The 18,765-nt window shown below is 54.9% G+C and overlaps 1 protein-coding gene across 1 annotated transcript in view; it reads left to right on the top strand.

Annotated features, from left to right (window-relative positions):
* Positions 1–1,337: 1,337 nt before the first annotated feature.
* RTN4RL1 (reticulon 4 receptor like 1) overlaps positions 1,338–18,765 on the top strand; it is a 69,065-nt gene continuing 51,637 nt past the window's right edge. The window contains exon 1 of the mRNA XM_059381062.1: positions 1,338–1,490. Within this exon, the coding sequence (XP_059237045.1) occupies positions 1,478–1,490 (13 nt within the window). The 5' untranslated portion in view covers positions 1,338–1,477. The remainder of the gene's footprint in view (positions 1,491–18,765) is intronic.

Genomic DNA, 18,765 nt, shown 5'->3' with positions numbered 1-18,765 from the left:
CCCACGAATTGACCCTCAGTAAATGCACGTTGAATGAGTGACTTAGCGCCCTCTTCTTCCTTTCCTAGGACCCCTCTTATTCCAGGCCAGTAGGGGGTGCCGCCTCCACCCAGGATCTCGCCTGGCCTGAACCTTTTCTGTTCAGCCCAACTGGCCCCCTGCGGGACCTGCTTTCTAAGCGGTGCCTCCTCCATTTTCCTGGAAGCCCGGGGCGGGGTCGGTGTAGACTGAAGGAGATCGGGGATACCCCCCTAGGCGGGGATAGCCCATCTGATCCCCACACTGGTCCCTTCCTCACTCTAGAATTTGGAATTGGGCCTCACTGACTGCTTGCTGCGTGGGCTAGACCAGTCTGGGGGCGCGCCACACCTACCCCCCAAAGGAATAGTATCCTGGGACGCGGGATGCGAGGCGGCTGGGTTTTCCGGAGCTGTCCTGGGCGGGGAGGAGCCGTCGAGCCTCCAAGAAGGAAGCGAAGTCGCCTAGAGAGGATATGGGCAGGAGTGCAGACTTGTGATCGGGGTCTCTGGGTGGTAGTCCTCCTGTCCCAGCCAGTGGGCAGAGCGCACGCTTCCAGCCGCCTCTCTCAGTGACCTCCAGCCGCGAAGGGCGAGCAGACGGGGGTTGGGCTGCGGGCGCGAGCTCCGGGAAGCCCGCGGGGCCGAGAAGGGGCTTTCGAGTAGCCCGACGGCCGCCCAGGGCCTGGGGCAGGTACTCGGACCAACACCGGCTAAGGATCGTCCCTAGGGGCGGGCGCAGCGAAAACACCTTGGGAGGCGGCGCCGCGCTGCTGAGCGCCGCTGCCCTGGGAATAGGACGGCGCTCGGCACCGCGAGCTGAGAGCACTTTCATAAATTTTGTATGGGAGGCGCTCCGTGAGCGGGGGCGGGGAGCGGAGCGAGAGGGAGGGAGCTAGCGAGCGAGGGAGGGAGGAAGGGAGGAGAAAAGGTGGGGGAAGCCGGGGGGTGGGGGGGAGGAAGGGAGGCGCCCCGCTCCGCCGATCGCTGGGTCCTGCAAACGCGCGGGGCGCTTTCCCCGGAGCTCGGCGGTGCGTGCGAGCGCCCTTTTGCAGCAGCCGCGGCGGCGGCGGCGGCCCGAGGGGGCGGAGAGGAGGGGGCCGTGGCCCGGCGGCCGGGCGGCCGGGGGGCGGCGTACCCCCTCAAAACCGCCTGCAAAGAGCTCGGGGCTGCAGAAGCAGGCCGCCGGCTCCGCGGAGCAAGCCGCTTGTCCCGGGGCTGAACGAGCGCGCCGGGCTGCCAGGCAGCGCCGCGGTTGCTAGTGGGCGCCGGTGCCCTCGGCGCTGGGTTTGGGCTCACCATGCCCCTGAGGGGCCGGGCTGCCGGGCACAAGCGGATCCCCGGCTTGCCCCCGCCTCGACGCGCTCGGATTAGCTGTAGCCGGCACCCAAGGATTTGAATCCGGACTCCGGCAGGGAGCGCGCCTAGGCCGACCTCCGAGTGGCGGCCCCGCGGCCAACATGCTTCGGAAAGGTGAGTTGGAGCCGAAGGGGCAAGTTGGAGTTGAGTGCACACGCGGCCGAGCCTCGAGCCCGGGAGCCACCCGAGCGCTCTCCGGCGCCCGAGCTCCTGGCCCGGGAAGCAGCGGCTGGCGGGCTGGCGGGCTGGCGGGCTGGCGGGCTTTGCGGGGACGCACCTGCGGAGGGTTTGCTGCTGGAGCTCAGCCCCTGTCTGTGGCCGGTTGCGAGACACGGGATTTGCGCCATGGATCAAGCGGCCAGGCCTAGGGATCTGGCTCGGCGAGGTCATTTCGAGACCACTGTGAGCTACCCATGATGGAAAGGAAGCCGGCCTTCTGGGACCTTTGCTTTGCCATTATAAAGTTTTGCAGTCGCAGACTCCTTCCGCTGCGTGGGCACATGCTGCCAGTTCTGCCGCTTTGGCGGGGCCGGGTGCGGCCCGCGCTCCAGGACGGCCAGCGGTCAGTCACCGCGCCGCCCGGGCGCTCACTGCGCGCCCTCGCTTCTCAGGCGGGGCCGGGACGTGGGCATCTTCCCTACAGTCCTGCTTTAGTCCTCATGGACGGGCTCTGGGCACCCAGCAGCCCAGGGGAGGTGGCTAGCGCCTGCCGTCCTGTTCTTCAAACTTTCCTTATGCCTGGAGCAGCGAGATGGGAAGGCGGGGGCCGTACTAGCTCCGTGCGCGGCAGGTGCCAGGCTCAACTTGAGGAGAGCTGGCCCCGCGACCACCTAACCACAACCACCCTCCCCCTGCCCCCCTTTCCCCCGCAGCCCGGCTCATTGCAGAGCGCTGCAAAGTTGGCGCGGGTGCTGGGGAAGTCCCGCCGCGCCCCCACGTGGCTGCCGCGCCGGGAGCTGTCCCCGGGGCCCAGGGAGGGCAGGTGACCACGCCGGGAGCCCGCAAACGCGGTCTCCAGCTGCCCCGGCCTGTGCGTCTGCCTCCCTCCCCTTCCTGGTCTGGGCGAGCTGCGCCGCTCCATCGGGACCCTATCGTTTCTGGGCCGGGCCGGGTGGCGGGTAAGCCGCGGCGGCTGCGTCCTGCTGCCCGGGTCCTGCGGGAGCGGGCTAAGGCGGGAGCTCAGGTAGCTAATGGCCCTGATCCCTGCGCTCCGTGCTCCTGCCTTAATCCGCCCCTGTTTCCATGGCAACAGACCGAGGTGTCGTAAGCACAGGATTCTGACCTCACAGTAGGATGGGGAGGGAGAAAACGGGCAGGGGGAGGTGGCGGAAGAATGGGAAGCGAAGCCTCAAGATGGGTGGAGAGGAGCAGATGTGGGGGTCAGGGGAGAGACCCCACAAGCAGGTGGGACAGGTGGGGGAAGAAACTACACCTTCTCTGGAAGCAGTAAAGGCTGTGTGGTGGTCCCGGCTGGCTCAGGCTGGCTCAGGCCTACCGGGGAGCCTCTGTTGCCCCGTCGTGTCAATAGCCACAAACTTGTGGTGACTTGTGTCTTCCACGTGGGTCGGGGCAGGGCGGGGAGGCGGGGGCACGGGGACGCTGCCTACCTTTTCCTGTGGTGTGGGGAAAAGTTTCTCTGGCTGGTTGGAGAAACCTCTTCACTGATACATCCCGGTTCTTTTTCCCTGCAGAATGGGACTTTAAAAAAGGCCTTTCAGCAGCTAGCCATGGTGGTCAGTGCCTGCGCACAGAGGCTGATCTTTACAAAACTGAACTGAGGCCCGGATCTGAGAAGCTTGGGACTGGAGTGTGCACACTTGCCCTGGTGCCTAAGGATTCCTAGGCAGTTTTAAGAGGCTGCCATAGCTGGGTTGCTGGGTTTGGGATGGAGATAATAGAAGGGAAGTGACATCCCATTTCCCTTTTGGTCTCTTGTCTTTTGGCAGTTTATAGTTAAAAATGAGCCACACAACAGCCCAGGTACTTTATTTACGTGACTTAAGTGCCCAGGGAAACTCTAGGAGCCTTTCTCTCCCATCCTCACTAGCCAGAGACCCAACCCCGGATGAGCCCAGTGCATTCTGGGGGCCTCTCCCAGTGGAGACTCACTTACCCTGTTTAAGAGGTGGCTACTGGAGGCTTGGCAGTCATGGGGGTTCACCACTTGGATTGGCCAAAGGAAAACAGAGCAGAAAAGCCCTTTGCTGGGCTAGGCTGAGCTCCGGTGGCCTACAGCCTGCTGCTGGGACATTGTGTGGACAAAGAACTTTATTTTTGCTCCTTTTCTGAACAGTCTTCTCTCTCAGCCCCTGGTCCTGATCTGTAGGACTTGTTTCTTTTATACACATATACAGGACACTCAAAGACTGTGTGGATTCTAGGTGTGTGCTCAAAGCCAAAGGTATGTCCAAGGCTCATGCCAAGGGAGGTGGCCATTGAAGTTTGTTTCCCAAATTGTTCACAAAAGCTCCGAGCGAAAAAAATGTTATAGGGATGGGTTCAAATGGTCATTGCAGTTTCCCTGCCCATCAGCTGCAGAGCCCTGCGTGGACTCCTGCACCTGAGGGAGTTTCATAGTCTCGGTTTGGATTTGAAAAAAGAGCAGCCATCCTGAGATCCTGGGGGTAAGGTGGAAGAGAAAAACCCTCTAACTTTCCTGCAAACGGCTGGGCTCATGGTCTTGACAATGGAGTGCTCTGTGAAGTGAGGAGGCTCAGTTGTCTGGGCAAGGTGAGTACAGGCTGTGATCATGAGGGTCATCACTCTGATTTCTGGTTGTCCTATTACAGCAAGCTGGGTGCTGTCCTCTGGCAGGATGTTTTAGGAATTGGAGGGGAGGGCTGCTGCCTTGTGTCTCTTAATGAAAGGACTCTATCGGCCACAGCCACACCTCTGTGAACCAGAACAGCCTGAGCCCTCAGTGGATCCTGCTGTTGACGGTGCTGGGAGCTGAAGGCTTCAGCAGCTGCCTGCCCTCTTTTCCGTCTCCTGGCCTACCCTGGCAGGACTAGGGATATAAAAAGCAAGCCTCTGGTTAGAGATGAGAGACAGGCAGGGCAAGCCAGGCCTGAAGCCCCCCAGCACCATCCAAGAAGAAAGGGCAGCCTGTTGGGGTTTTTGCTTTGCCAGAAGTGGGCTGCTTAAGGTCAGGATCTATGGTTTTCATTTTTAGAGCTATAAAAACAGAATGCAAATCAACAGCCTCTGGGCTAATACTGAACCTATCCTTAAAGTTTTTGTCTTGTTAAGCAAGGAAATAGAGTGCCAAATAGGCTTTGTTAAGTGGCAGTCTAATTAATAATTTAAAATCTTGTAGCTGTCTTTCATTAGAATTTATCTGTACATCAACCACAAAATCAGTCAAACACACTCATTTATAAGTTAATGCCATCCCTGAATAATTCAGCAAGAGCTAGATTAAGGCCGGCAATCCAGTAAGAAGCATTTTTGTTCTTTTGGTTTCCATAGCCAGATGGACTGGCCTGGTGGCTGGAGTGGGTCTCCTTTGTGTGAAGGGGAGGCAGCGGGAGGAAGGGACCGTGGGGTCGTCAGTGCTTGGTGGATTGGAATCCAGAGATTCCGTAGGTGACCTGAGAGTCTTCAGGTGGCCAGGTGACAACAGGCCCCTCCTCTTGGAGCTGTCCGTTTCATGGTCCTCTTTAGCTCCAGTGGAGAAGAGAAGGGAGGAATATTCCATGGACAGCCAAGACACTCTTCTTTCTGCTGCAGAGGATGTGTATAAAGGGGAAGTACAAGAGCCCTGCTCAGGAGGGTTGAGATGTGAGGCTTTTTTTATCCCAAATCCTAGCGCAGAAACAACATTTCAGTCTTCCCCGCCTAACTGTGTCCTACCCAGAGAATGCAGCCTGGTGGGACCAGTGTCACCAAACACAGCTTCTTTCATTGGGAGCCTCTGGACTGCTGCTTTCCTCAAAGCTCCTGGTTCTTATGACAGAAGAGAGAAGCTGAGAGGAGGAATTTTAGGGGAGCACCAGGACACACCAAGAGAAGAGAAGCAGAGTTGTCCAATAAAGCCCATACATACATTTTCTCACCAGGGGCCAGAATAAAAGCAAAGCAAGCAGTGCATTGTTTCCCTTGTGAGCTCAGACCACATAGCAAATGTGTTTTGGTTCGATTCCCGTCATGCCGATATGTGGCCAAGTCCTTGCTGCACTGCTCAGGCCCATCTTCTACAGAGAAACCATTCAGGACCAAACTCCCAGCGTGGGCACACGGGCTCCTGCACTGTGGGAAGGTAGCCTGGAGTTTCTGGTCTCTGTCTCAGGCCACCAATCCCAAGCCCTCTGCAGGGTTCAAGGGCACTATTTGTAAACACCAGGTAAGTGGAGTAGACGGTGGACTTGACACCAGGAGAAGGTTCTTGGCCAAGTCTGAAAAGGGGAAGTCTCATTAGGAAGAGGAAAAGGCAGGGGAAAGGGTAGGTGTCTGTCCCCTGACCCGTGGCTGAGTTGAAAGCAGATGGGACTGAGGAGGAAGGCTTGTGGGGTGAATCCAGCCCTAAGCTTTGGAGTCACAGCCTGAAAAAGGACAGAGCAGAAGTTCACTTGCTGGAGAGGAGAAGGAGGGGGCAGGCATCATGAAGGATGTCAAGAACGGATCTGTTTGGTACCATCTGCAGCAAAGTAGTGGTTAAGGTGAAAGCAGAGAGGAGATGACAGGGAGGGAACAGATGGCCAAGGAAGCAAAATAGCTGGCGAAACGGGAACAGAGCCTCCAGGGACAGCAGAAGGCAGGACCTCCGTGCAGAATGCCGGAAGCGGCTCTTTCTCGGGGTGCGCTGCCCAGACCACCCTGACTAGAAGTGAGTCAGAAAGAGGAGTGGGGCAGGGACTTCAGGGTGAAGGGACTTCCCAGGCCTGGGACAAGACCTAGCAAGACATCAGTTCCAAGGTTGGGGGTCCAAGAGCAGGGACCTCCTTGGATGCCTTGAACTGGGTAGAGGAGGCACCCTGACTTGGTGTCCATCACTGGGGCAAAGCCAAGCCATGTTGCATCTCTGAGCATGCCTGGTTGAGCCCACCAGGAGGTGGTATGGACCCTAGCTGGAGACAGGAGCAGCAAGGACCCACTCGTGCCAGTCACCATCCATGGACTACCAATACCTGCTTATAATTACCGATGGGCCAAGCTAAGTGGACAACATACCTTATGTCATGTCATCTCTGCAGTTGCCCTTTGAGGTCAGTCTGTACTTGTCCCCGCTCTACAGATTATGGAAACTGAGGCACAGACAAATGAAGTCACTTGCCCTGGGTCACACGGCTGGCACACTGTTGAGTCAGAATGCAATCCCCGATCCGTCTGCCGCCACACTCTTTCGCTTGCTTGCTCTCTTAACCCCTAAGCTCCACTGTCTCACATGCCCATCTGCCTTGAATTTACATGACATTTGTTTTGCGGGGTGCTGAATCATTTGTATCTTGTTACAGAGCTCTCTGGTCGTTCCCATGCACTTCCCTTCTGCTGCACCTCCAGGAGCATCTCTCTCTGGGACCCTGGGGCTCTAGGACCCCAGGGTCTCACCTGTCCTCTTCTTCCCTACCCTCCCTCTGTGTCTGGGCAGACACACCCTCACCTCCTGCCTCCTCCCCTCCTGCTCTGGTTTCTTCACTACAGGGATGGAACAGTGGGCCAGCCCATCCTCCTGCTTTCATGCCCTTGAGAAAGGCTGGGACGTGGTTTATTTGGGGGCTGGTCCTTCCCCCTGTGTTGCTCTTCCTGGCTAGGGGAGCCCCCTGCTCCCACACATCCTGCTCTTCACAAAGCTGCATCCCAGACTGGCAGGTGCTTGTGTGGGGAGCAATAGCTCCAGGATATGGGGTGGCTGAAGCTGGATGAAGCAGGTCCCTCCACCCTTACCTGCTCCCCACCTCTGGAGTTCTCCCTTACCCTTGGGGTGGTGCTCCCATGGCCCAGCCCTAGTCTGTTAGCGGGACTGTAATGGCAGAGCTCAGACCTGTCCTCCAGAAGGGAATTCTGCCCCCTTCCGGCCATGGTTGAATTCCAGAGGCCAGTTTTCCCTAGGATTTGGAAAAGAAAGAAGAAAGAGGGCGCCTGGGTGGCTCAGTGGGTTGGGCTGCTGCCTTCGGCTCGGGTCATGATCTCAGAGTCCTGGGATCGAGTCCCGTATCGGGCTCTCTGCTCAGCGGAGAGCCTGCTTCCCTCTCTCTCTGCCTGCCTCTCCATCTACTTGTGATTTCTCCCTGTCAAATAAATAAATGAAATCTTTAAAAAAAAAAAAAAAAAGAAAAAAAAAGAAAGAAGAAAGAGTTAAGGCCGAAAGTCTAGGTAGTCTTGGGAGGTAGAAAGGCACACTCCCACCTCTGAGCAAGGAGCTCCCCCCACCACGGTGACTCGGGGTTCTGATCTCACAGACAAGCCGGGGCTTCTGAGCCTGTGATCATTGTCTCATCAGTCAGCAAAGCTGGGATCCAAAACAGCAAACAGCCTCCGTGCTGGCATGGCAAGAGGGTTGGCACAATAGTGTGTGTGTGTATGCGCGTGTGTGTGTGCGCGCGCATGTGGGCACGTGCGTGCATTTGTAGAAACACACCTGGCAAGCATGCAACAGGCACTGGAAGTGTGCATGCCTGAAGCTCCCTGTTGTAGAGTGGGGCATCCCACGTGCGTGTGCCCCACCTCCTGGTCCTTGGGGCCAGTAGCATAGCGCGTTGGTGCCATCAGTGGGCTGGTGAGCTCGTCAGTGGGGGGCCTCCAGGAGTGAGTGGGCCGGCGCTCTCTGCACCACGAGCTAGCAATCCCGGGAGCCAAGCTCGATGAATTGGTGTGACTCTGCCCGCAGGGGTGGGCCCTAGGGAAGGGACCAGAGAAGACCCTGCAGAGGGGTCTCTTGGCAGCTTCCTGGGCTGATACTAGAGGGCCGTGGCAGCGTCGTCAGGGTGGGGCTGCAGGAAATTGAGCAGAGTTTGGGGTGCCCGGGTGGCTCAGTTGGTTGGGTGTCTGCCTTTGGCTCAGGTGATGGTTCCAGGGTCCTGGGATCAAGTCCCACATTGGGCTGGCTCCCTGCTATGCGGGTAGCCTGCCTCTCCCTCTGCCACTCCTTCCACCTCTGCCTCTCCCCTTGCTTGTGCTCTCTCTGTCAAATAAATAAATAAAATCTTAAAAAAAAAAAAAAAGGAAATTGAGCAGAAGTCTTCCCCAAGTCAGGAAAAAAACTGGGCTCCCAACTCACAGCCCACTGAGATGGTGTGAAAGTTTGCTTCTGCCTCTAAAATTGCCCTAGCAGAGTTTGCCATCCTTCTCTGGGCACCTGCGCCAACACAGTGAAGGAGGCCTTTACATATGGTTATATAGAGAGATTCATGAGGCCCTGGGGGGAAAATTGGCATTCTTCTTTCAATGATTTATTTATAGGGCGATTGGATGATGGGGCTATGGAAGCTTAGGTGCCTCCATTAGTGAGAAGCATATGAGGCAGAAAGCCTTGCTCTGTATTTGACATTTAGTGGGGCGACTCCTACCAGGGAGCTGCTTTTTCTTTTAGAAGGTTTTGCCTTTAATGTTCTATTCATGGGCTTGCCTGAGCAGGCCAGGAGAAGGAAGGAGCCTGCAGTGCGGTGGGCTAGCCAGCTAAGGCCAGGTGGCCTGGGGAGCAGGCAGGGCCTGGTGAGTGACTCTGTGGTCAGTGCGGGGGCAGCCGGGCAGGCCCGGGGCTGTGGGGAAGCGGCTCCGTTCCCGCACTGCGGGCCGCCTCCTTGGCACGGGCTGCAGGCAGCACGCCCTTTCGTGTTTACTCTCCTGTCTCTGTTTTCACTGGCCGCCAAGCTCTGCCTCTAACAGCAGCTCTGTGTGACCCTGGCTTTGGCTTGGACATCGCCCTTTTCTTTCTAGGGACCGTGGGGTTGTAGAAAGAATGCCAAAGATGGAGTCCCATGGCTGTGTTAGATTCCAGCTCTGTGGCTGGGTCTCTAGGACGCTGGGTGCATCTTCTTCTCCTTGGGCCTCAGTTTCTCCATCAATAATAGGACCAGAGTGATGGCTTTTCACATGTTTCTGGGAAGGAGAACAGTGTTTTCCAATGATATCCACTGTCAGAGTCCAGAATAAAAAATGAAATGAGGGCACCTGGGTAGCTCAGTTGGTTAAGTGACTACCTTCAGCTCAAGGCATGATCCCAGAGTACTGGGATCGAGCCCCACATCAGGCTTCCTGCTCAGTTACAGACTCCTGATGTGAGTCTGCTTCTCCCTCCCCTTCTACCCCTCCCCTGCTCATGCTCTCTATCAATCTTGCGCTCTCTCAAATAAATAAATAAAACCTTTAAAAACAAACAAAACAAAAAACCCAGAGAAGCGTAAGTGGGCCTGGTCAGAGCTGGGAAGAGGGGCATCCAGCCCTGGCCTCACGGACACCCTGACTGACAGCCCCACCAATTTGGAGACTGGGGAGTCTGCTGTGGCCCCTTTTGGCAGGACAGAGCCCACAGGAAGGCAATTGGATGTGCTGGGTGTGGTGTGTTAACAAAGGGACATAGTCCCATCCTCTGAGGGGAGCTGTCTATGCTTGGAGTCTCCTTGCCCTCCTGTCCCCTCTCACACCTCAACCCAGACGTCAGGCTGTGTCCTCTTGTCACTCGACTGTCACCGCTCTGGCCTGATGCTGACCGTACCAAACGTTTTCCTCCTGTCTCATCTGACCTTCTGGTGGCATCTAACTGTTGGCCGTGGTTTCCCCGTGGCTCTCCTGATGGCAGCTCCCCTGGTCTTTCTCCGACTTTGCTCGCCCACAGAGCCGGCTGCTCCTTCTCAGCCTTCTCTGCCACCTCCACCACTTGGGCAGCTCCCCAAGCATCGCCCTGGGCGCCGTCTCCCTTCTTGCTCTCCTCTGGGGGGCTTCAGCACGCCCCCGGCTCCCACACATCCTGCTCGGTGGAAGCATTGCCTCTGACATCCGGGGCCATCCGTTCTGGGCCATCCGCCCGCCGCCCCCCTCCCCGCCCCCACTGCCTCTGCTGCCAGCCCCACAGGACCCCTGGACTCAGTGTGTCTCAAACTGTACTTCCTCTGCCCGAGCTGGCGGCAGACCGGCTCCTTGCCCATTTCCCCCCATCTTAGTGTCTGGCACCATCAACCTCCCAGGCTCCCTCAATTCCAGCCCTGGACCCACAGTGTGCTTCCTCACCCCACCCTCCCCCTTAGTCCATCTCCAAGTGCCATCCTTGCCCCCTCTGTGGCCTTCACACCTCCATCCCCCCCACCTGCACCCCAGCTCAGGCTGCCTTCTCCCCCACAACCTCACCGGAGCAGCTAGCTCCTAGCCACCCCTCTTGTGTTCACCCAATCCAGGTTTTACGCTGTGGTTACATTCTACAATGCCACCTGCTCTCATCCCCTCCCTTGCTTAAAACACCTGCACTGATTTCTTTTTCTTCCCGGGATGGTCCAGACTTCCCAGCTGGACAGCCCGTCATTGTCTGTGCTTTCTGGTCATTGTATCCAACCTATCTAATTGCAATTGCCTGTTTATTCTCTGCCCTCCTCACTGGAAGGTAGGTTTCATGAGACACGTTAGTCCCCCTCTCCCACCCCCGCCCCTCTAGATCTGTTCTCCGTCCCAGGAGCTTGGCCTGTCCAACATCAACATTGAGCTCCCACACCCTCTTGCTTCCAGTTGGCTTCAACCATTGGTGAGTCAGCATGAGTTCTCCTGCCCCTCCATCATCCCCCAAAGATTCTTCTGGAAGTGCAGCCTGAGATAAGGATTCGAGTGTATGTTGTATATTTGGGAGGCGTCCTAGAAAACGCCAGTAGGTGAGCCGGGAAGAGAGAGAGGGGAAGAAGCCAATAAGGAGCCCATGGTTGAGAAAAGGAATACTGTGGGCAACCAGGACTTCAAATCCCAGGAGGGAGCTTGGGGTTACAGTTTAGAACATACACCTCAGAGTTATCTCACGAAAGGGAGGGAGTGGGGGTATTTATACACAGCTCCTTTCCATCATTGGCTGAGTGGTGTTCCTGGTGTAGAGATTAGCTCCCCCACCCCTCACTTTTGGCCTGCTCTGTGGGTGAGCAACTGCCAGCTCCACTGCTAGAAAAAGCCCGCAGGCAAAGAGATGCAGGTTCTGCCAGTTGGAAGGCAGGCTGGTGTGTGCTAAAATGGTGAAAGCAAGCCATCGGCAGGCCTCCACAGCATCTGCCCCACGGCTCCTGCCGGAGCTCCAGGTTCAAAAGAGCTCCCTCCCCTCAGCCCCAGGGTGGGGTGTGGGTGGGGGGCAAATGACATTCTCTCTTCCAGTTTCCTGACCCAGCTTCTCTGAGTTACTGTGTACCCATCCAGTTAACTGCCGGGCCCTGATTTAAACAGCATCCTGCACGAAAGAGACTGTAGCACATGGCGACATCGGGTAGCGTTGAATCCATGACTGATGTCATGTCTTCATGAATTGATTAGAAATGTTGATTCAGTACATGACCACAGTCACTGGTTTTGGAACCCAGAAGACATAGTACCAAAACCTTATTTTTAAAGTGTTCCGTGGGGCACCTGGGTGGCTCAGTGAGCTAAGCGTCAGGCTTTTGATTTCAACTCAGGTCATGATCTCAGGGTCTGGGGATTGAGCCCCACGTCAGGCTCTGTGCTCAGCATGGTGTCTGCTTAGGATTTTCTCCCTCTCCTCTGCCCCTCCCCACACATTAAAAAAAAAAAAATTGAATTGTTTTGTAATCATAAGATCAAACCATGATAACCCAGGGCTTAAAAAAAAAAAAAAAGAAAGAAAGAAAAAAGAAAGAGGCAAAGAGGGTTCTCTGTAGCTATCCAGCTGCTTCTCCTTGGGAAGAGCTCTCCAGGCCCAGGGAACAGCAAGCACAAAGGCCCTGAGGCAGGAGTATTCTTGGCTGCCTTTGGGGCTGGGGCTTTAGTACTAGGAACTAAGAGAACACACTTCTTCTTCTTCTTCTTCTTTTTTAATCTTACAGCTTTCCTGTGCAGTGCTTCATTAAAAGCAGAAAAGACAGGTCTTACTGGCCCCAAGTTCCAGATGAGGACACTGAAGCTTAGAGAGGCTATAGGGCTCATCCAGGGCCTGGGGCTGCGCATGCTGCCTCAGCCCAGCGCAGCTCTGCTCCTCTGTGGACCCAGGAAGCTAGGAGGCATAGAACGACAAGGCCAGCTGGACCACAGAGGACATCTGGTGGGACGGGAGCTGTGGTGGGAGAAGAAATAACACTCGTACTCTGAAAAGTTTAAGGTGTACTTGGCAGATTTTTTTTTAAATAGATATCTTTTTTTTTTTTTTTTTAAGATTTTATTTATTTATTTGACAGAGAGAGATCATAAGTAGACAGAGAGAGAGGCAGGCAGAGAGAGAGAGGGAAGCAGGCTCCCTGCTGAGCAGAGAGCCCGATGCGGGACTCGATCCCAGGACCCTGAGATCATGACCTGAGCCAAAGGCAGCGGCTTAACCCACTAAGCCACCCAGGAGCCCTACTTGGCAGATTTTTATGGAACCAAATTTGCACTATTGATTCCGTGGCAAATAAAAACCTCTTGTGGATGCTCTGGGCTTCAGAGATCCAAAATGTTTTGACTGAGACTGGCCCGAACGTGAGATCAGCCAAGCTCGGGGGGTCCCTGGGGTGAGGAGACCACCTGTTTTGTCTACTCTGTGAAAATGACTTGTTACTTTGAATTGCTTCCTCTCCTCCCTGGAAGGGAGGGCTTCCAGGTTGCTGCCCAGTCTCCAAGATTGCGGCTGAAACAAAATCTCTGAGCAGAAGGAGAGAGGCCAGGGCCGTTCACAGGACCACACCCAGGAGAATGCACCAGCCTAGGGGGACATCGTGCCACCAAACAGTGGGCTGGGCGGTTGGTCCTGGGGCTGGCTGGAGGTAGGCATGGCTCTCATCTTCCTGTAATTGGCCCACCACCCCTGGCGGGCTGCTATTTCTGCTTTTAGTGGACAAATCTGATTGCAGGGATTCGAGGTAGCTCATTGGAAGTGGGGGATTACTGCGAGATGAGTGACCAGGGCTCCAGAAGCCTCCAGGAAAGAGAGTAGCAGCCTTTCTGTGATGCCTCTCCTGCCACCCAACCCAGCTGCCCCTGCTTCTGCCCCACCATCTGTACCCATGACTTGTCACCTTGTACCAGGCCCAGTGTGGTCACCCAGGGCCGCTTGCTCTTCAAGATGGCCTTCCACCTCCTCCACTGCTAATGGCCTCACATTCTTTGTATCCTGAACTTGGTTTCCAGAAGAAAGACCTCAGTTGAGCCCGCCATGTTTTTCTGTGTTACAGATCACAGTCACCTGTGAATTGTCTATCCATGGATGAGCTGGCTGCCTTTTATTCTGTCAGTCGAGAGAAGAGAACTTTTTTTTTTTTAAGATTGTATTTATTTATTTGAGAGAGCAAGAAAGGATGAGAGACAGAGAACATGAGGAGGGAGGGTCAGAGGGAGAAGTGGGCTCCCTGCTGTGCAGGGAGTCTGATATGGGCCTGGATCCTGGGACTCCAGGATCATGACCTGAGCCGAAGGCAGTTGCTTAATCAACTGAGCCACAGGTGCCCTCCATGTGACAACCATTTAACAGCTGTTGAGTGCCTGCCTATGCTGGCTTGGCCCTAAAGATGAAACAAAGAGTAAAAACCAAGTCCCGTGTTCTAATGGAGCTTACCTTCTAGTGGGGGGATATAGACCATGAATGACTGACTGTATTCTGTCAGGTAGGGATAGGTGCTTAGAAGAAAAGACTGTTAGAGGGTGAGTTAAGGAACAGAGGGATGACCAGAGATGTGTTATTTTAGAAAGACTGGGAAGCCTTTCTGATCAGGTGACATTTGAATAGAGGCCGAAGGAAGGGAGGGCTCTCTGCAGCTATCTGAGCTGTTTCTGTTTGGGAAGAGCTCTCCAGGCAGAGGGAATAGCAAGTGCAAAGGTCCTGGGGCAGGAGTGTTCTTGATACAGTACCTGGCTGCTTCTGGAGCTGAAGCTGTAGGCAGGGTTGGCATTGAGGTACAGACCACGAAGTAGTGACAGGTTCCTTTGGAGAGGACTAGAGCTTGGTATCAGTCACAAGTTCATCAGCCTCTTGGCTAGGGGGAGGAGCCAAAGTACAAACCAAAGCAACATTATGGTGGGAGGAGAAGTGGTGGGTCTAGGGATGCCCCTTTCCATTGTGGTCAGAAGCTTCTCCTCAGTTAATGTGGTCCAGTCTGCAGCCTGAATCCAAGGTCACGGATCATTTCCCACAAGCCCTTCCCTTTAACTCCGAGCATGAAACACAGAACTTAATTCTGTGGATGGTCTTGTCTTTTTCATTTATACATCAGCCTTTTCTCCCCAATTAGACCATCATCTCTGACCAGGCCTGAGCCCCTGTGCTCCCTTGTAGTTGTTTCCTAAGCTCTCACTCTGGTCTGGGTACCGTGGGCCGTGAGTGATAGGCTGAAGATTCGTCCTCATTCCGGAAGCGTACCACCTGGTGGGAGTGAGCAGCCACACACCAGGAGCAGGGAAGCCCAGGGTAGGGTGGTAAGGAGGGCTTTTTCAAGCCAGCGGGGCAGGTGGCCAGAGGGAGGCCCCTGCTCAAAGGCTCTATGGGTGGAGGAGGGCCTGGAAAGACCGGGCAGGGTGGAAAAGTTGGAGAACAAGGGGATAACTGTACATGGACCATGATAGCTATATGGGCCGGTGGTGGACCCGTTGTAGAACAGATTGAGGGGAACCCAGTTGTCTCAGAGCCCTAAGTACCAGGGAGCAGGAGGTGGGGCTGACTCAACAGCCACTGAGTAAAATTTTTGAACTTCCCAAATAATGCATACATGTGACAGAAAACATGGGATTGGCAAAAGGAAGAAAATCACTATAATTCCACAATCCGAAGAGGGAAGTGTGGGAAAGCTAAGCCCTCCCAGGGCATTTGGTGCATTTGATCCGTCCTTCTGGGCTGCTTCCTGCAATGCAAATGTACCCTGTCTTGTTGAATCTACAGTTTACCGCAGACACTAAATTGAATAATTTCTAGGTGGGTAATTCTCCTCCTCCTCCTCCTCCTCCTCCTCCTCCTTCTTCTTTTTATTTAAGTTTCATGTATTTAAGTAATCTCTACACCCAATGTGGGGCTCGAACTCCCAACCCCAAGATCAAGGGTCGCATGCTCTACCGACTGAACCAGCCCTTCTAGGTTGGTAATTCTCAACTTATTTTAATGACTGCAGAATGTTCCATCGCATGACTACCCGTCCCCTCAGGCTGTGCACAGAGGGCGTTTCCAGCTTTTCGCTCTTGGACATGTTAGCCAACACCTGTGCCCACGTGCCATGTGGGCTTCTGAGCAGGAGAAGGAAAGAAGTGTGAGATGTCAAGGACTTCACAGGAAGTCAGTTGTGTGGAGGCCATTATGGGATGTCAGTGACACCCCTTAGGTGTGTGCGCTAGATACTATCCCAAGTAGAAGCCAGCCAGACCTGAAGCCTCCTGGGGATTTGGAGAGGAGGCAGGTCCATGTGCGTGAGTGCATGTCTGTGTGCGTGCGCAGTGCACATGCGTTGTGGCCATGAACATGGCCCAAGTCTCCAGGGAAGCAGGCAGTGGGCAAACCAAAGGGAAAGGTGTACAGAAGAATTAGTTTTCCTTGGGGTTAGGTTGCAGCAGAAACTCCCCAGGATGGTATATGAGGAAGAGCCTGCCCCTTGCTTTTGGTTTGGACCAGGGAACTTGCGTGATTTTGACAGTTTTGTAGGCTCTTTTTTAATTTTTTAAAGATTTTATTTATTTGAGAGAGAGAGAGCATGCGAGAGAGAGCACAGAGGGAGATGGCAAAGCAGGGAGCCGGGTGTGGGGCTTGATCCCAGGACCCTGAGATCATGACATGAGCTGAAAGCAGACGCTTTTTTTTTTTCCTTTTTTAAGATTATATTTTGTCAGAGGGAGAGGGAAGGCACAACCAGGGAAAGCAGCAGACAGAGGGAGAAGCAGGCTCTCTGCTGAGCAAGGACCCGGATGCGGGACTCGATCCCAGAACCAACTGAGCCACCTAGGTGCCCTGGAAACATCTTCAGACAAGACAAGCATAAAGGTGCCCCAGCTCTTACCTATTTGGAGCTAGAAGGGACCTTGTAGCTCAGCTGAGAAAACCAAAGCACAGAGAAGTGCCGTGGCTTGCCCAACATCACACAGCATTAGGAGTGGTTGGGTGGTATGTTCTCTAGAACATCCAACGCGTGCTACGTGCTGGCTGGTAACATTGGTTAGCTGCGCCTTATCTGTCCACGACCCCATCCCCAGACCCTTCCTGCGTCTCTCACCCGTCGGAGCACGCAGTGCTTGTGGCTGTCCTCGCTCAGGGGAGGCTGGTAGGGAGGGCTTATTCCAGGGGTCCGTGGACAAGCCCTTCACCTCCAAGTGGGTTGCTTAAGCACACAGGATCTGGTCAGACCCAGGTTAGTCTCCTGTAAATTACCTCATTTCTCTGAACGTAAGTGTTTCCATGTTTAAAATGGGGCCACTCATGAGACTACCTGACTTGTAAGGTGGTGTATATTAAACAAGACAAGACTGATACAGTTCTTGGTGCTTGACTGTTCCAGGGGCTCTGCGGGTGCTGCCCTCAATGTTAGCAGTCACAGTGAGAACTTCCTGCGCCATCCTCCGTGCAGGCCAGGCCTGAATACCCTGTGACGGCTCGCCTCCTTGTGACCAGGGCTGAGTCTGAGTGAGGGGCTAGGCTAACATGGGCCAGCCCTGGCCAGAAGCAGGAGTCTCAGGACTTGTAAGGGTGGGTCGGGTCACCATGGGCAGCAGGGGCCACCCTGTTTGGGGAGGACTGACTCAGTCCTAAACTCCCTTCTCTCTCTGCCCAGTGTCCGGGAGATGTCCCCAGAGATAAGGCAAGAGCAGTGAGAAGCATTCTCAGGTGGTTTTCTTTGGCCTGCCTGATTCCTCTCAAACTTATTTCTGGTCTTTGCAGGTTTTCTGTCTGTGTCTGCAGCAGAGTGGATGAGAGCAAGCGCTGTGGAGTCCAGGCAGGAACCAGGGCCCTGCTCCATCACTTACCAGCTGCCTGACCTTGGGCAAATGCTTTTAATTCTCTGGGCCTCAGTTTCATCATCTGAAAGAGGGGGCTAATACCACCTGCCTCTTGAGGTTCTGAGAATTTTTTTTTTTTTAAGGTTTCCGAGAAATCTTGATGTAAAGTGTCTTCCGGGCACATAGCAAGGCCTCAGTGAGTCACGGCTGCTGCGCTGTGTTCCTCACACAAGCCTATGACTTAAGAGCCATGTGCCAAGGCCTACTGTGTGCCAGGCTCTGCAGGGACTCTGAGAACCAAAATGAATGCCATAGTCCTCTCCTCAGTGGCCTTGCCTCCCCTGCCTTTTTCCACAGGGCAGATCCCTCTCTTCTTCATTCTAGGTCCCATCTTGCCCTCTTGACAGGTTGGGGGGGGTGGTTGTTAACTTCTTGGGTATCAGGCCTCAGAGGCCCTTGGTGTCTGCACTAGGCTGACCACTTGCCCCCTTTACCAACAGGCTGGTAGGAGGAGAAAGGTGTATCTGGGGAGCTGGCCCTTGGCGAAGCTGTCAGAAGCTCTGGGGCGAGCTGTGTCAGGCCCTTAGGGAGGAATCCAGAATGGATTTTTCCTCTCTGACCACTTCCTTGAAAAGAGTAGGAACCCTGAGAGAGCCATGGAGGGAAAGAGCTGAGGACCCGCCAGGGGCAGAGCCTGTGCAGCCCCAGATGGGGCCCAGACCCCTCCTGCCCACACCCTGCCCTCCATGGAGATAAGGTATGGGCTCTCCCCTGTACCTGTGGCAGGAGGGTTCTGCTCACCTGTCCAGTACCCCAGCCTTCCTCCACCCGCTGGAAACTGGCCAGGGCAGTTTTCCTACTGCGCTAGCCACATTACAATCTCCACAGAATTAACAAAAAAAAAAAAAAAAAAAAGAGAGAGAGAGAGAGAGGAAAGGGAAAGAAAAGAAAACAGTCCTTGTGCAAAAGCCGCTGCAGTGTCTGCCAGGACCTAAGATCTGGTACTATCTATTTTTTAATAATTGAGGGTAATAAATATGTATTTCTTTCTCCTCTCCACCCCCCTATCCTCCGCAGCTTGTCAGCTCCCTGCGTCTCTCCTCTGATCAGACCAAGTCTTCCCCAAGCAAAAAAAAATCCTTTAAGCAAAAAGGATTAAAGCCTTGAAAGTAGGTCTGCCTGAGCTCTCCCCCACCCTCCCTTCCCCTTCCCTGGGGTTGGTGGAGAAAGGCCCCTCTGGGGAGCTAAGGACAGCAGGGAGAGGAGGGAAGCGGTGGGCGGGCAGTGGCAGCAAGTATGAGTCCCTGGCAGGGGGTTGGGGGGTGGGGAGGATGGGAGGTGAGGGGCGGGTGGGGGGGTTGTGTGTTTCTGGAAC

The sequence above is a fragment of the Mustela nigripes genome, chromosome 16, assembly GCF_022355385.1.
Source record: "Mustela nigripes isolate SB6536 chromosome 16, MUSNIG.SB6536, whole genome shotgun sequence".
Classification (NCBI taxonomy): Eukaryota; Metazoa; Chordata; class Mammalia; order Carnivora; family Mustelidae; genus Mustela; species Mustela nigripes.
This window is presented reverse-complemented; position numbering and strand designations above follow the sequence as displayed.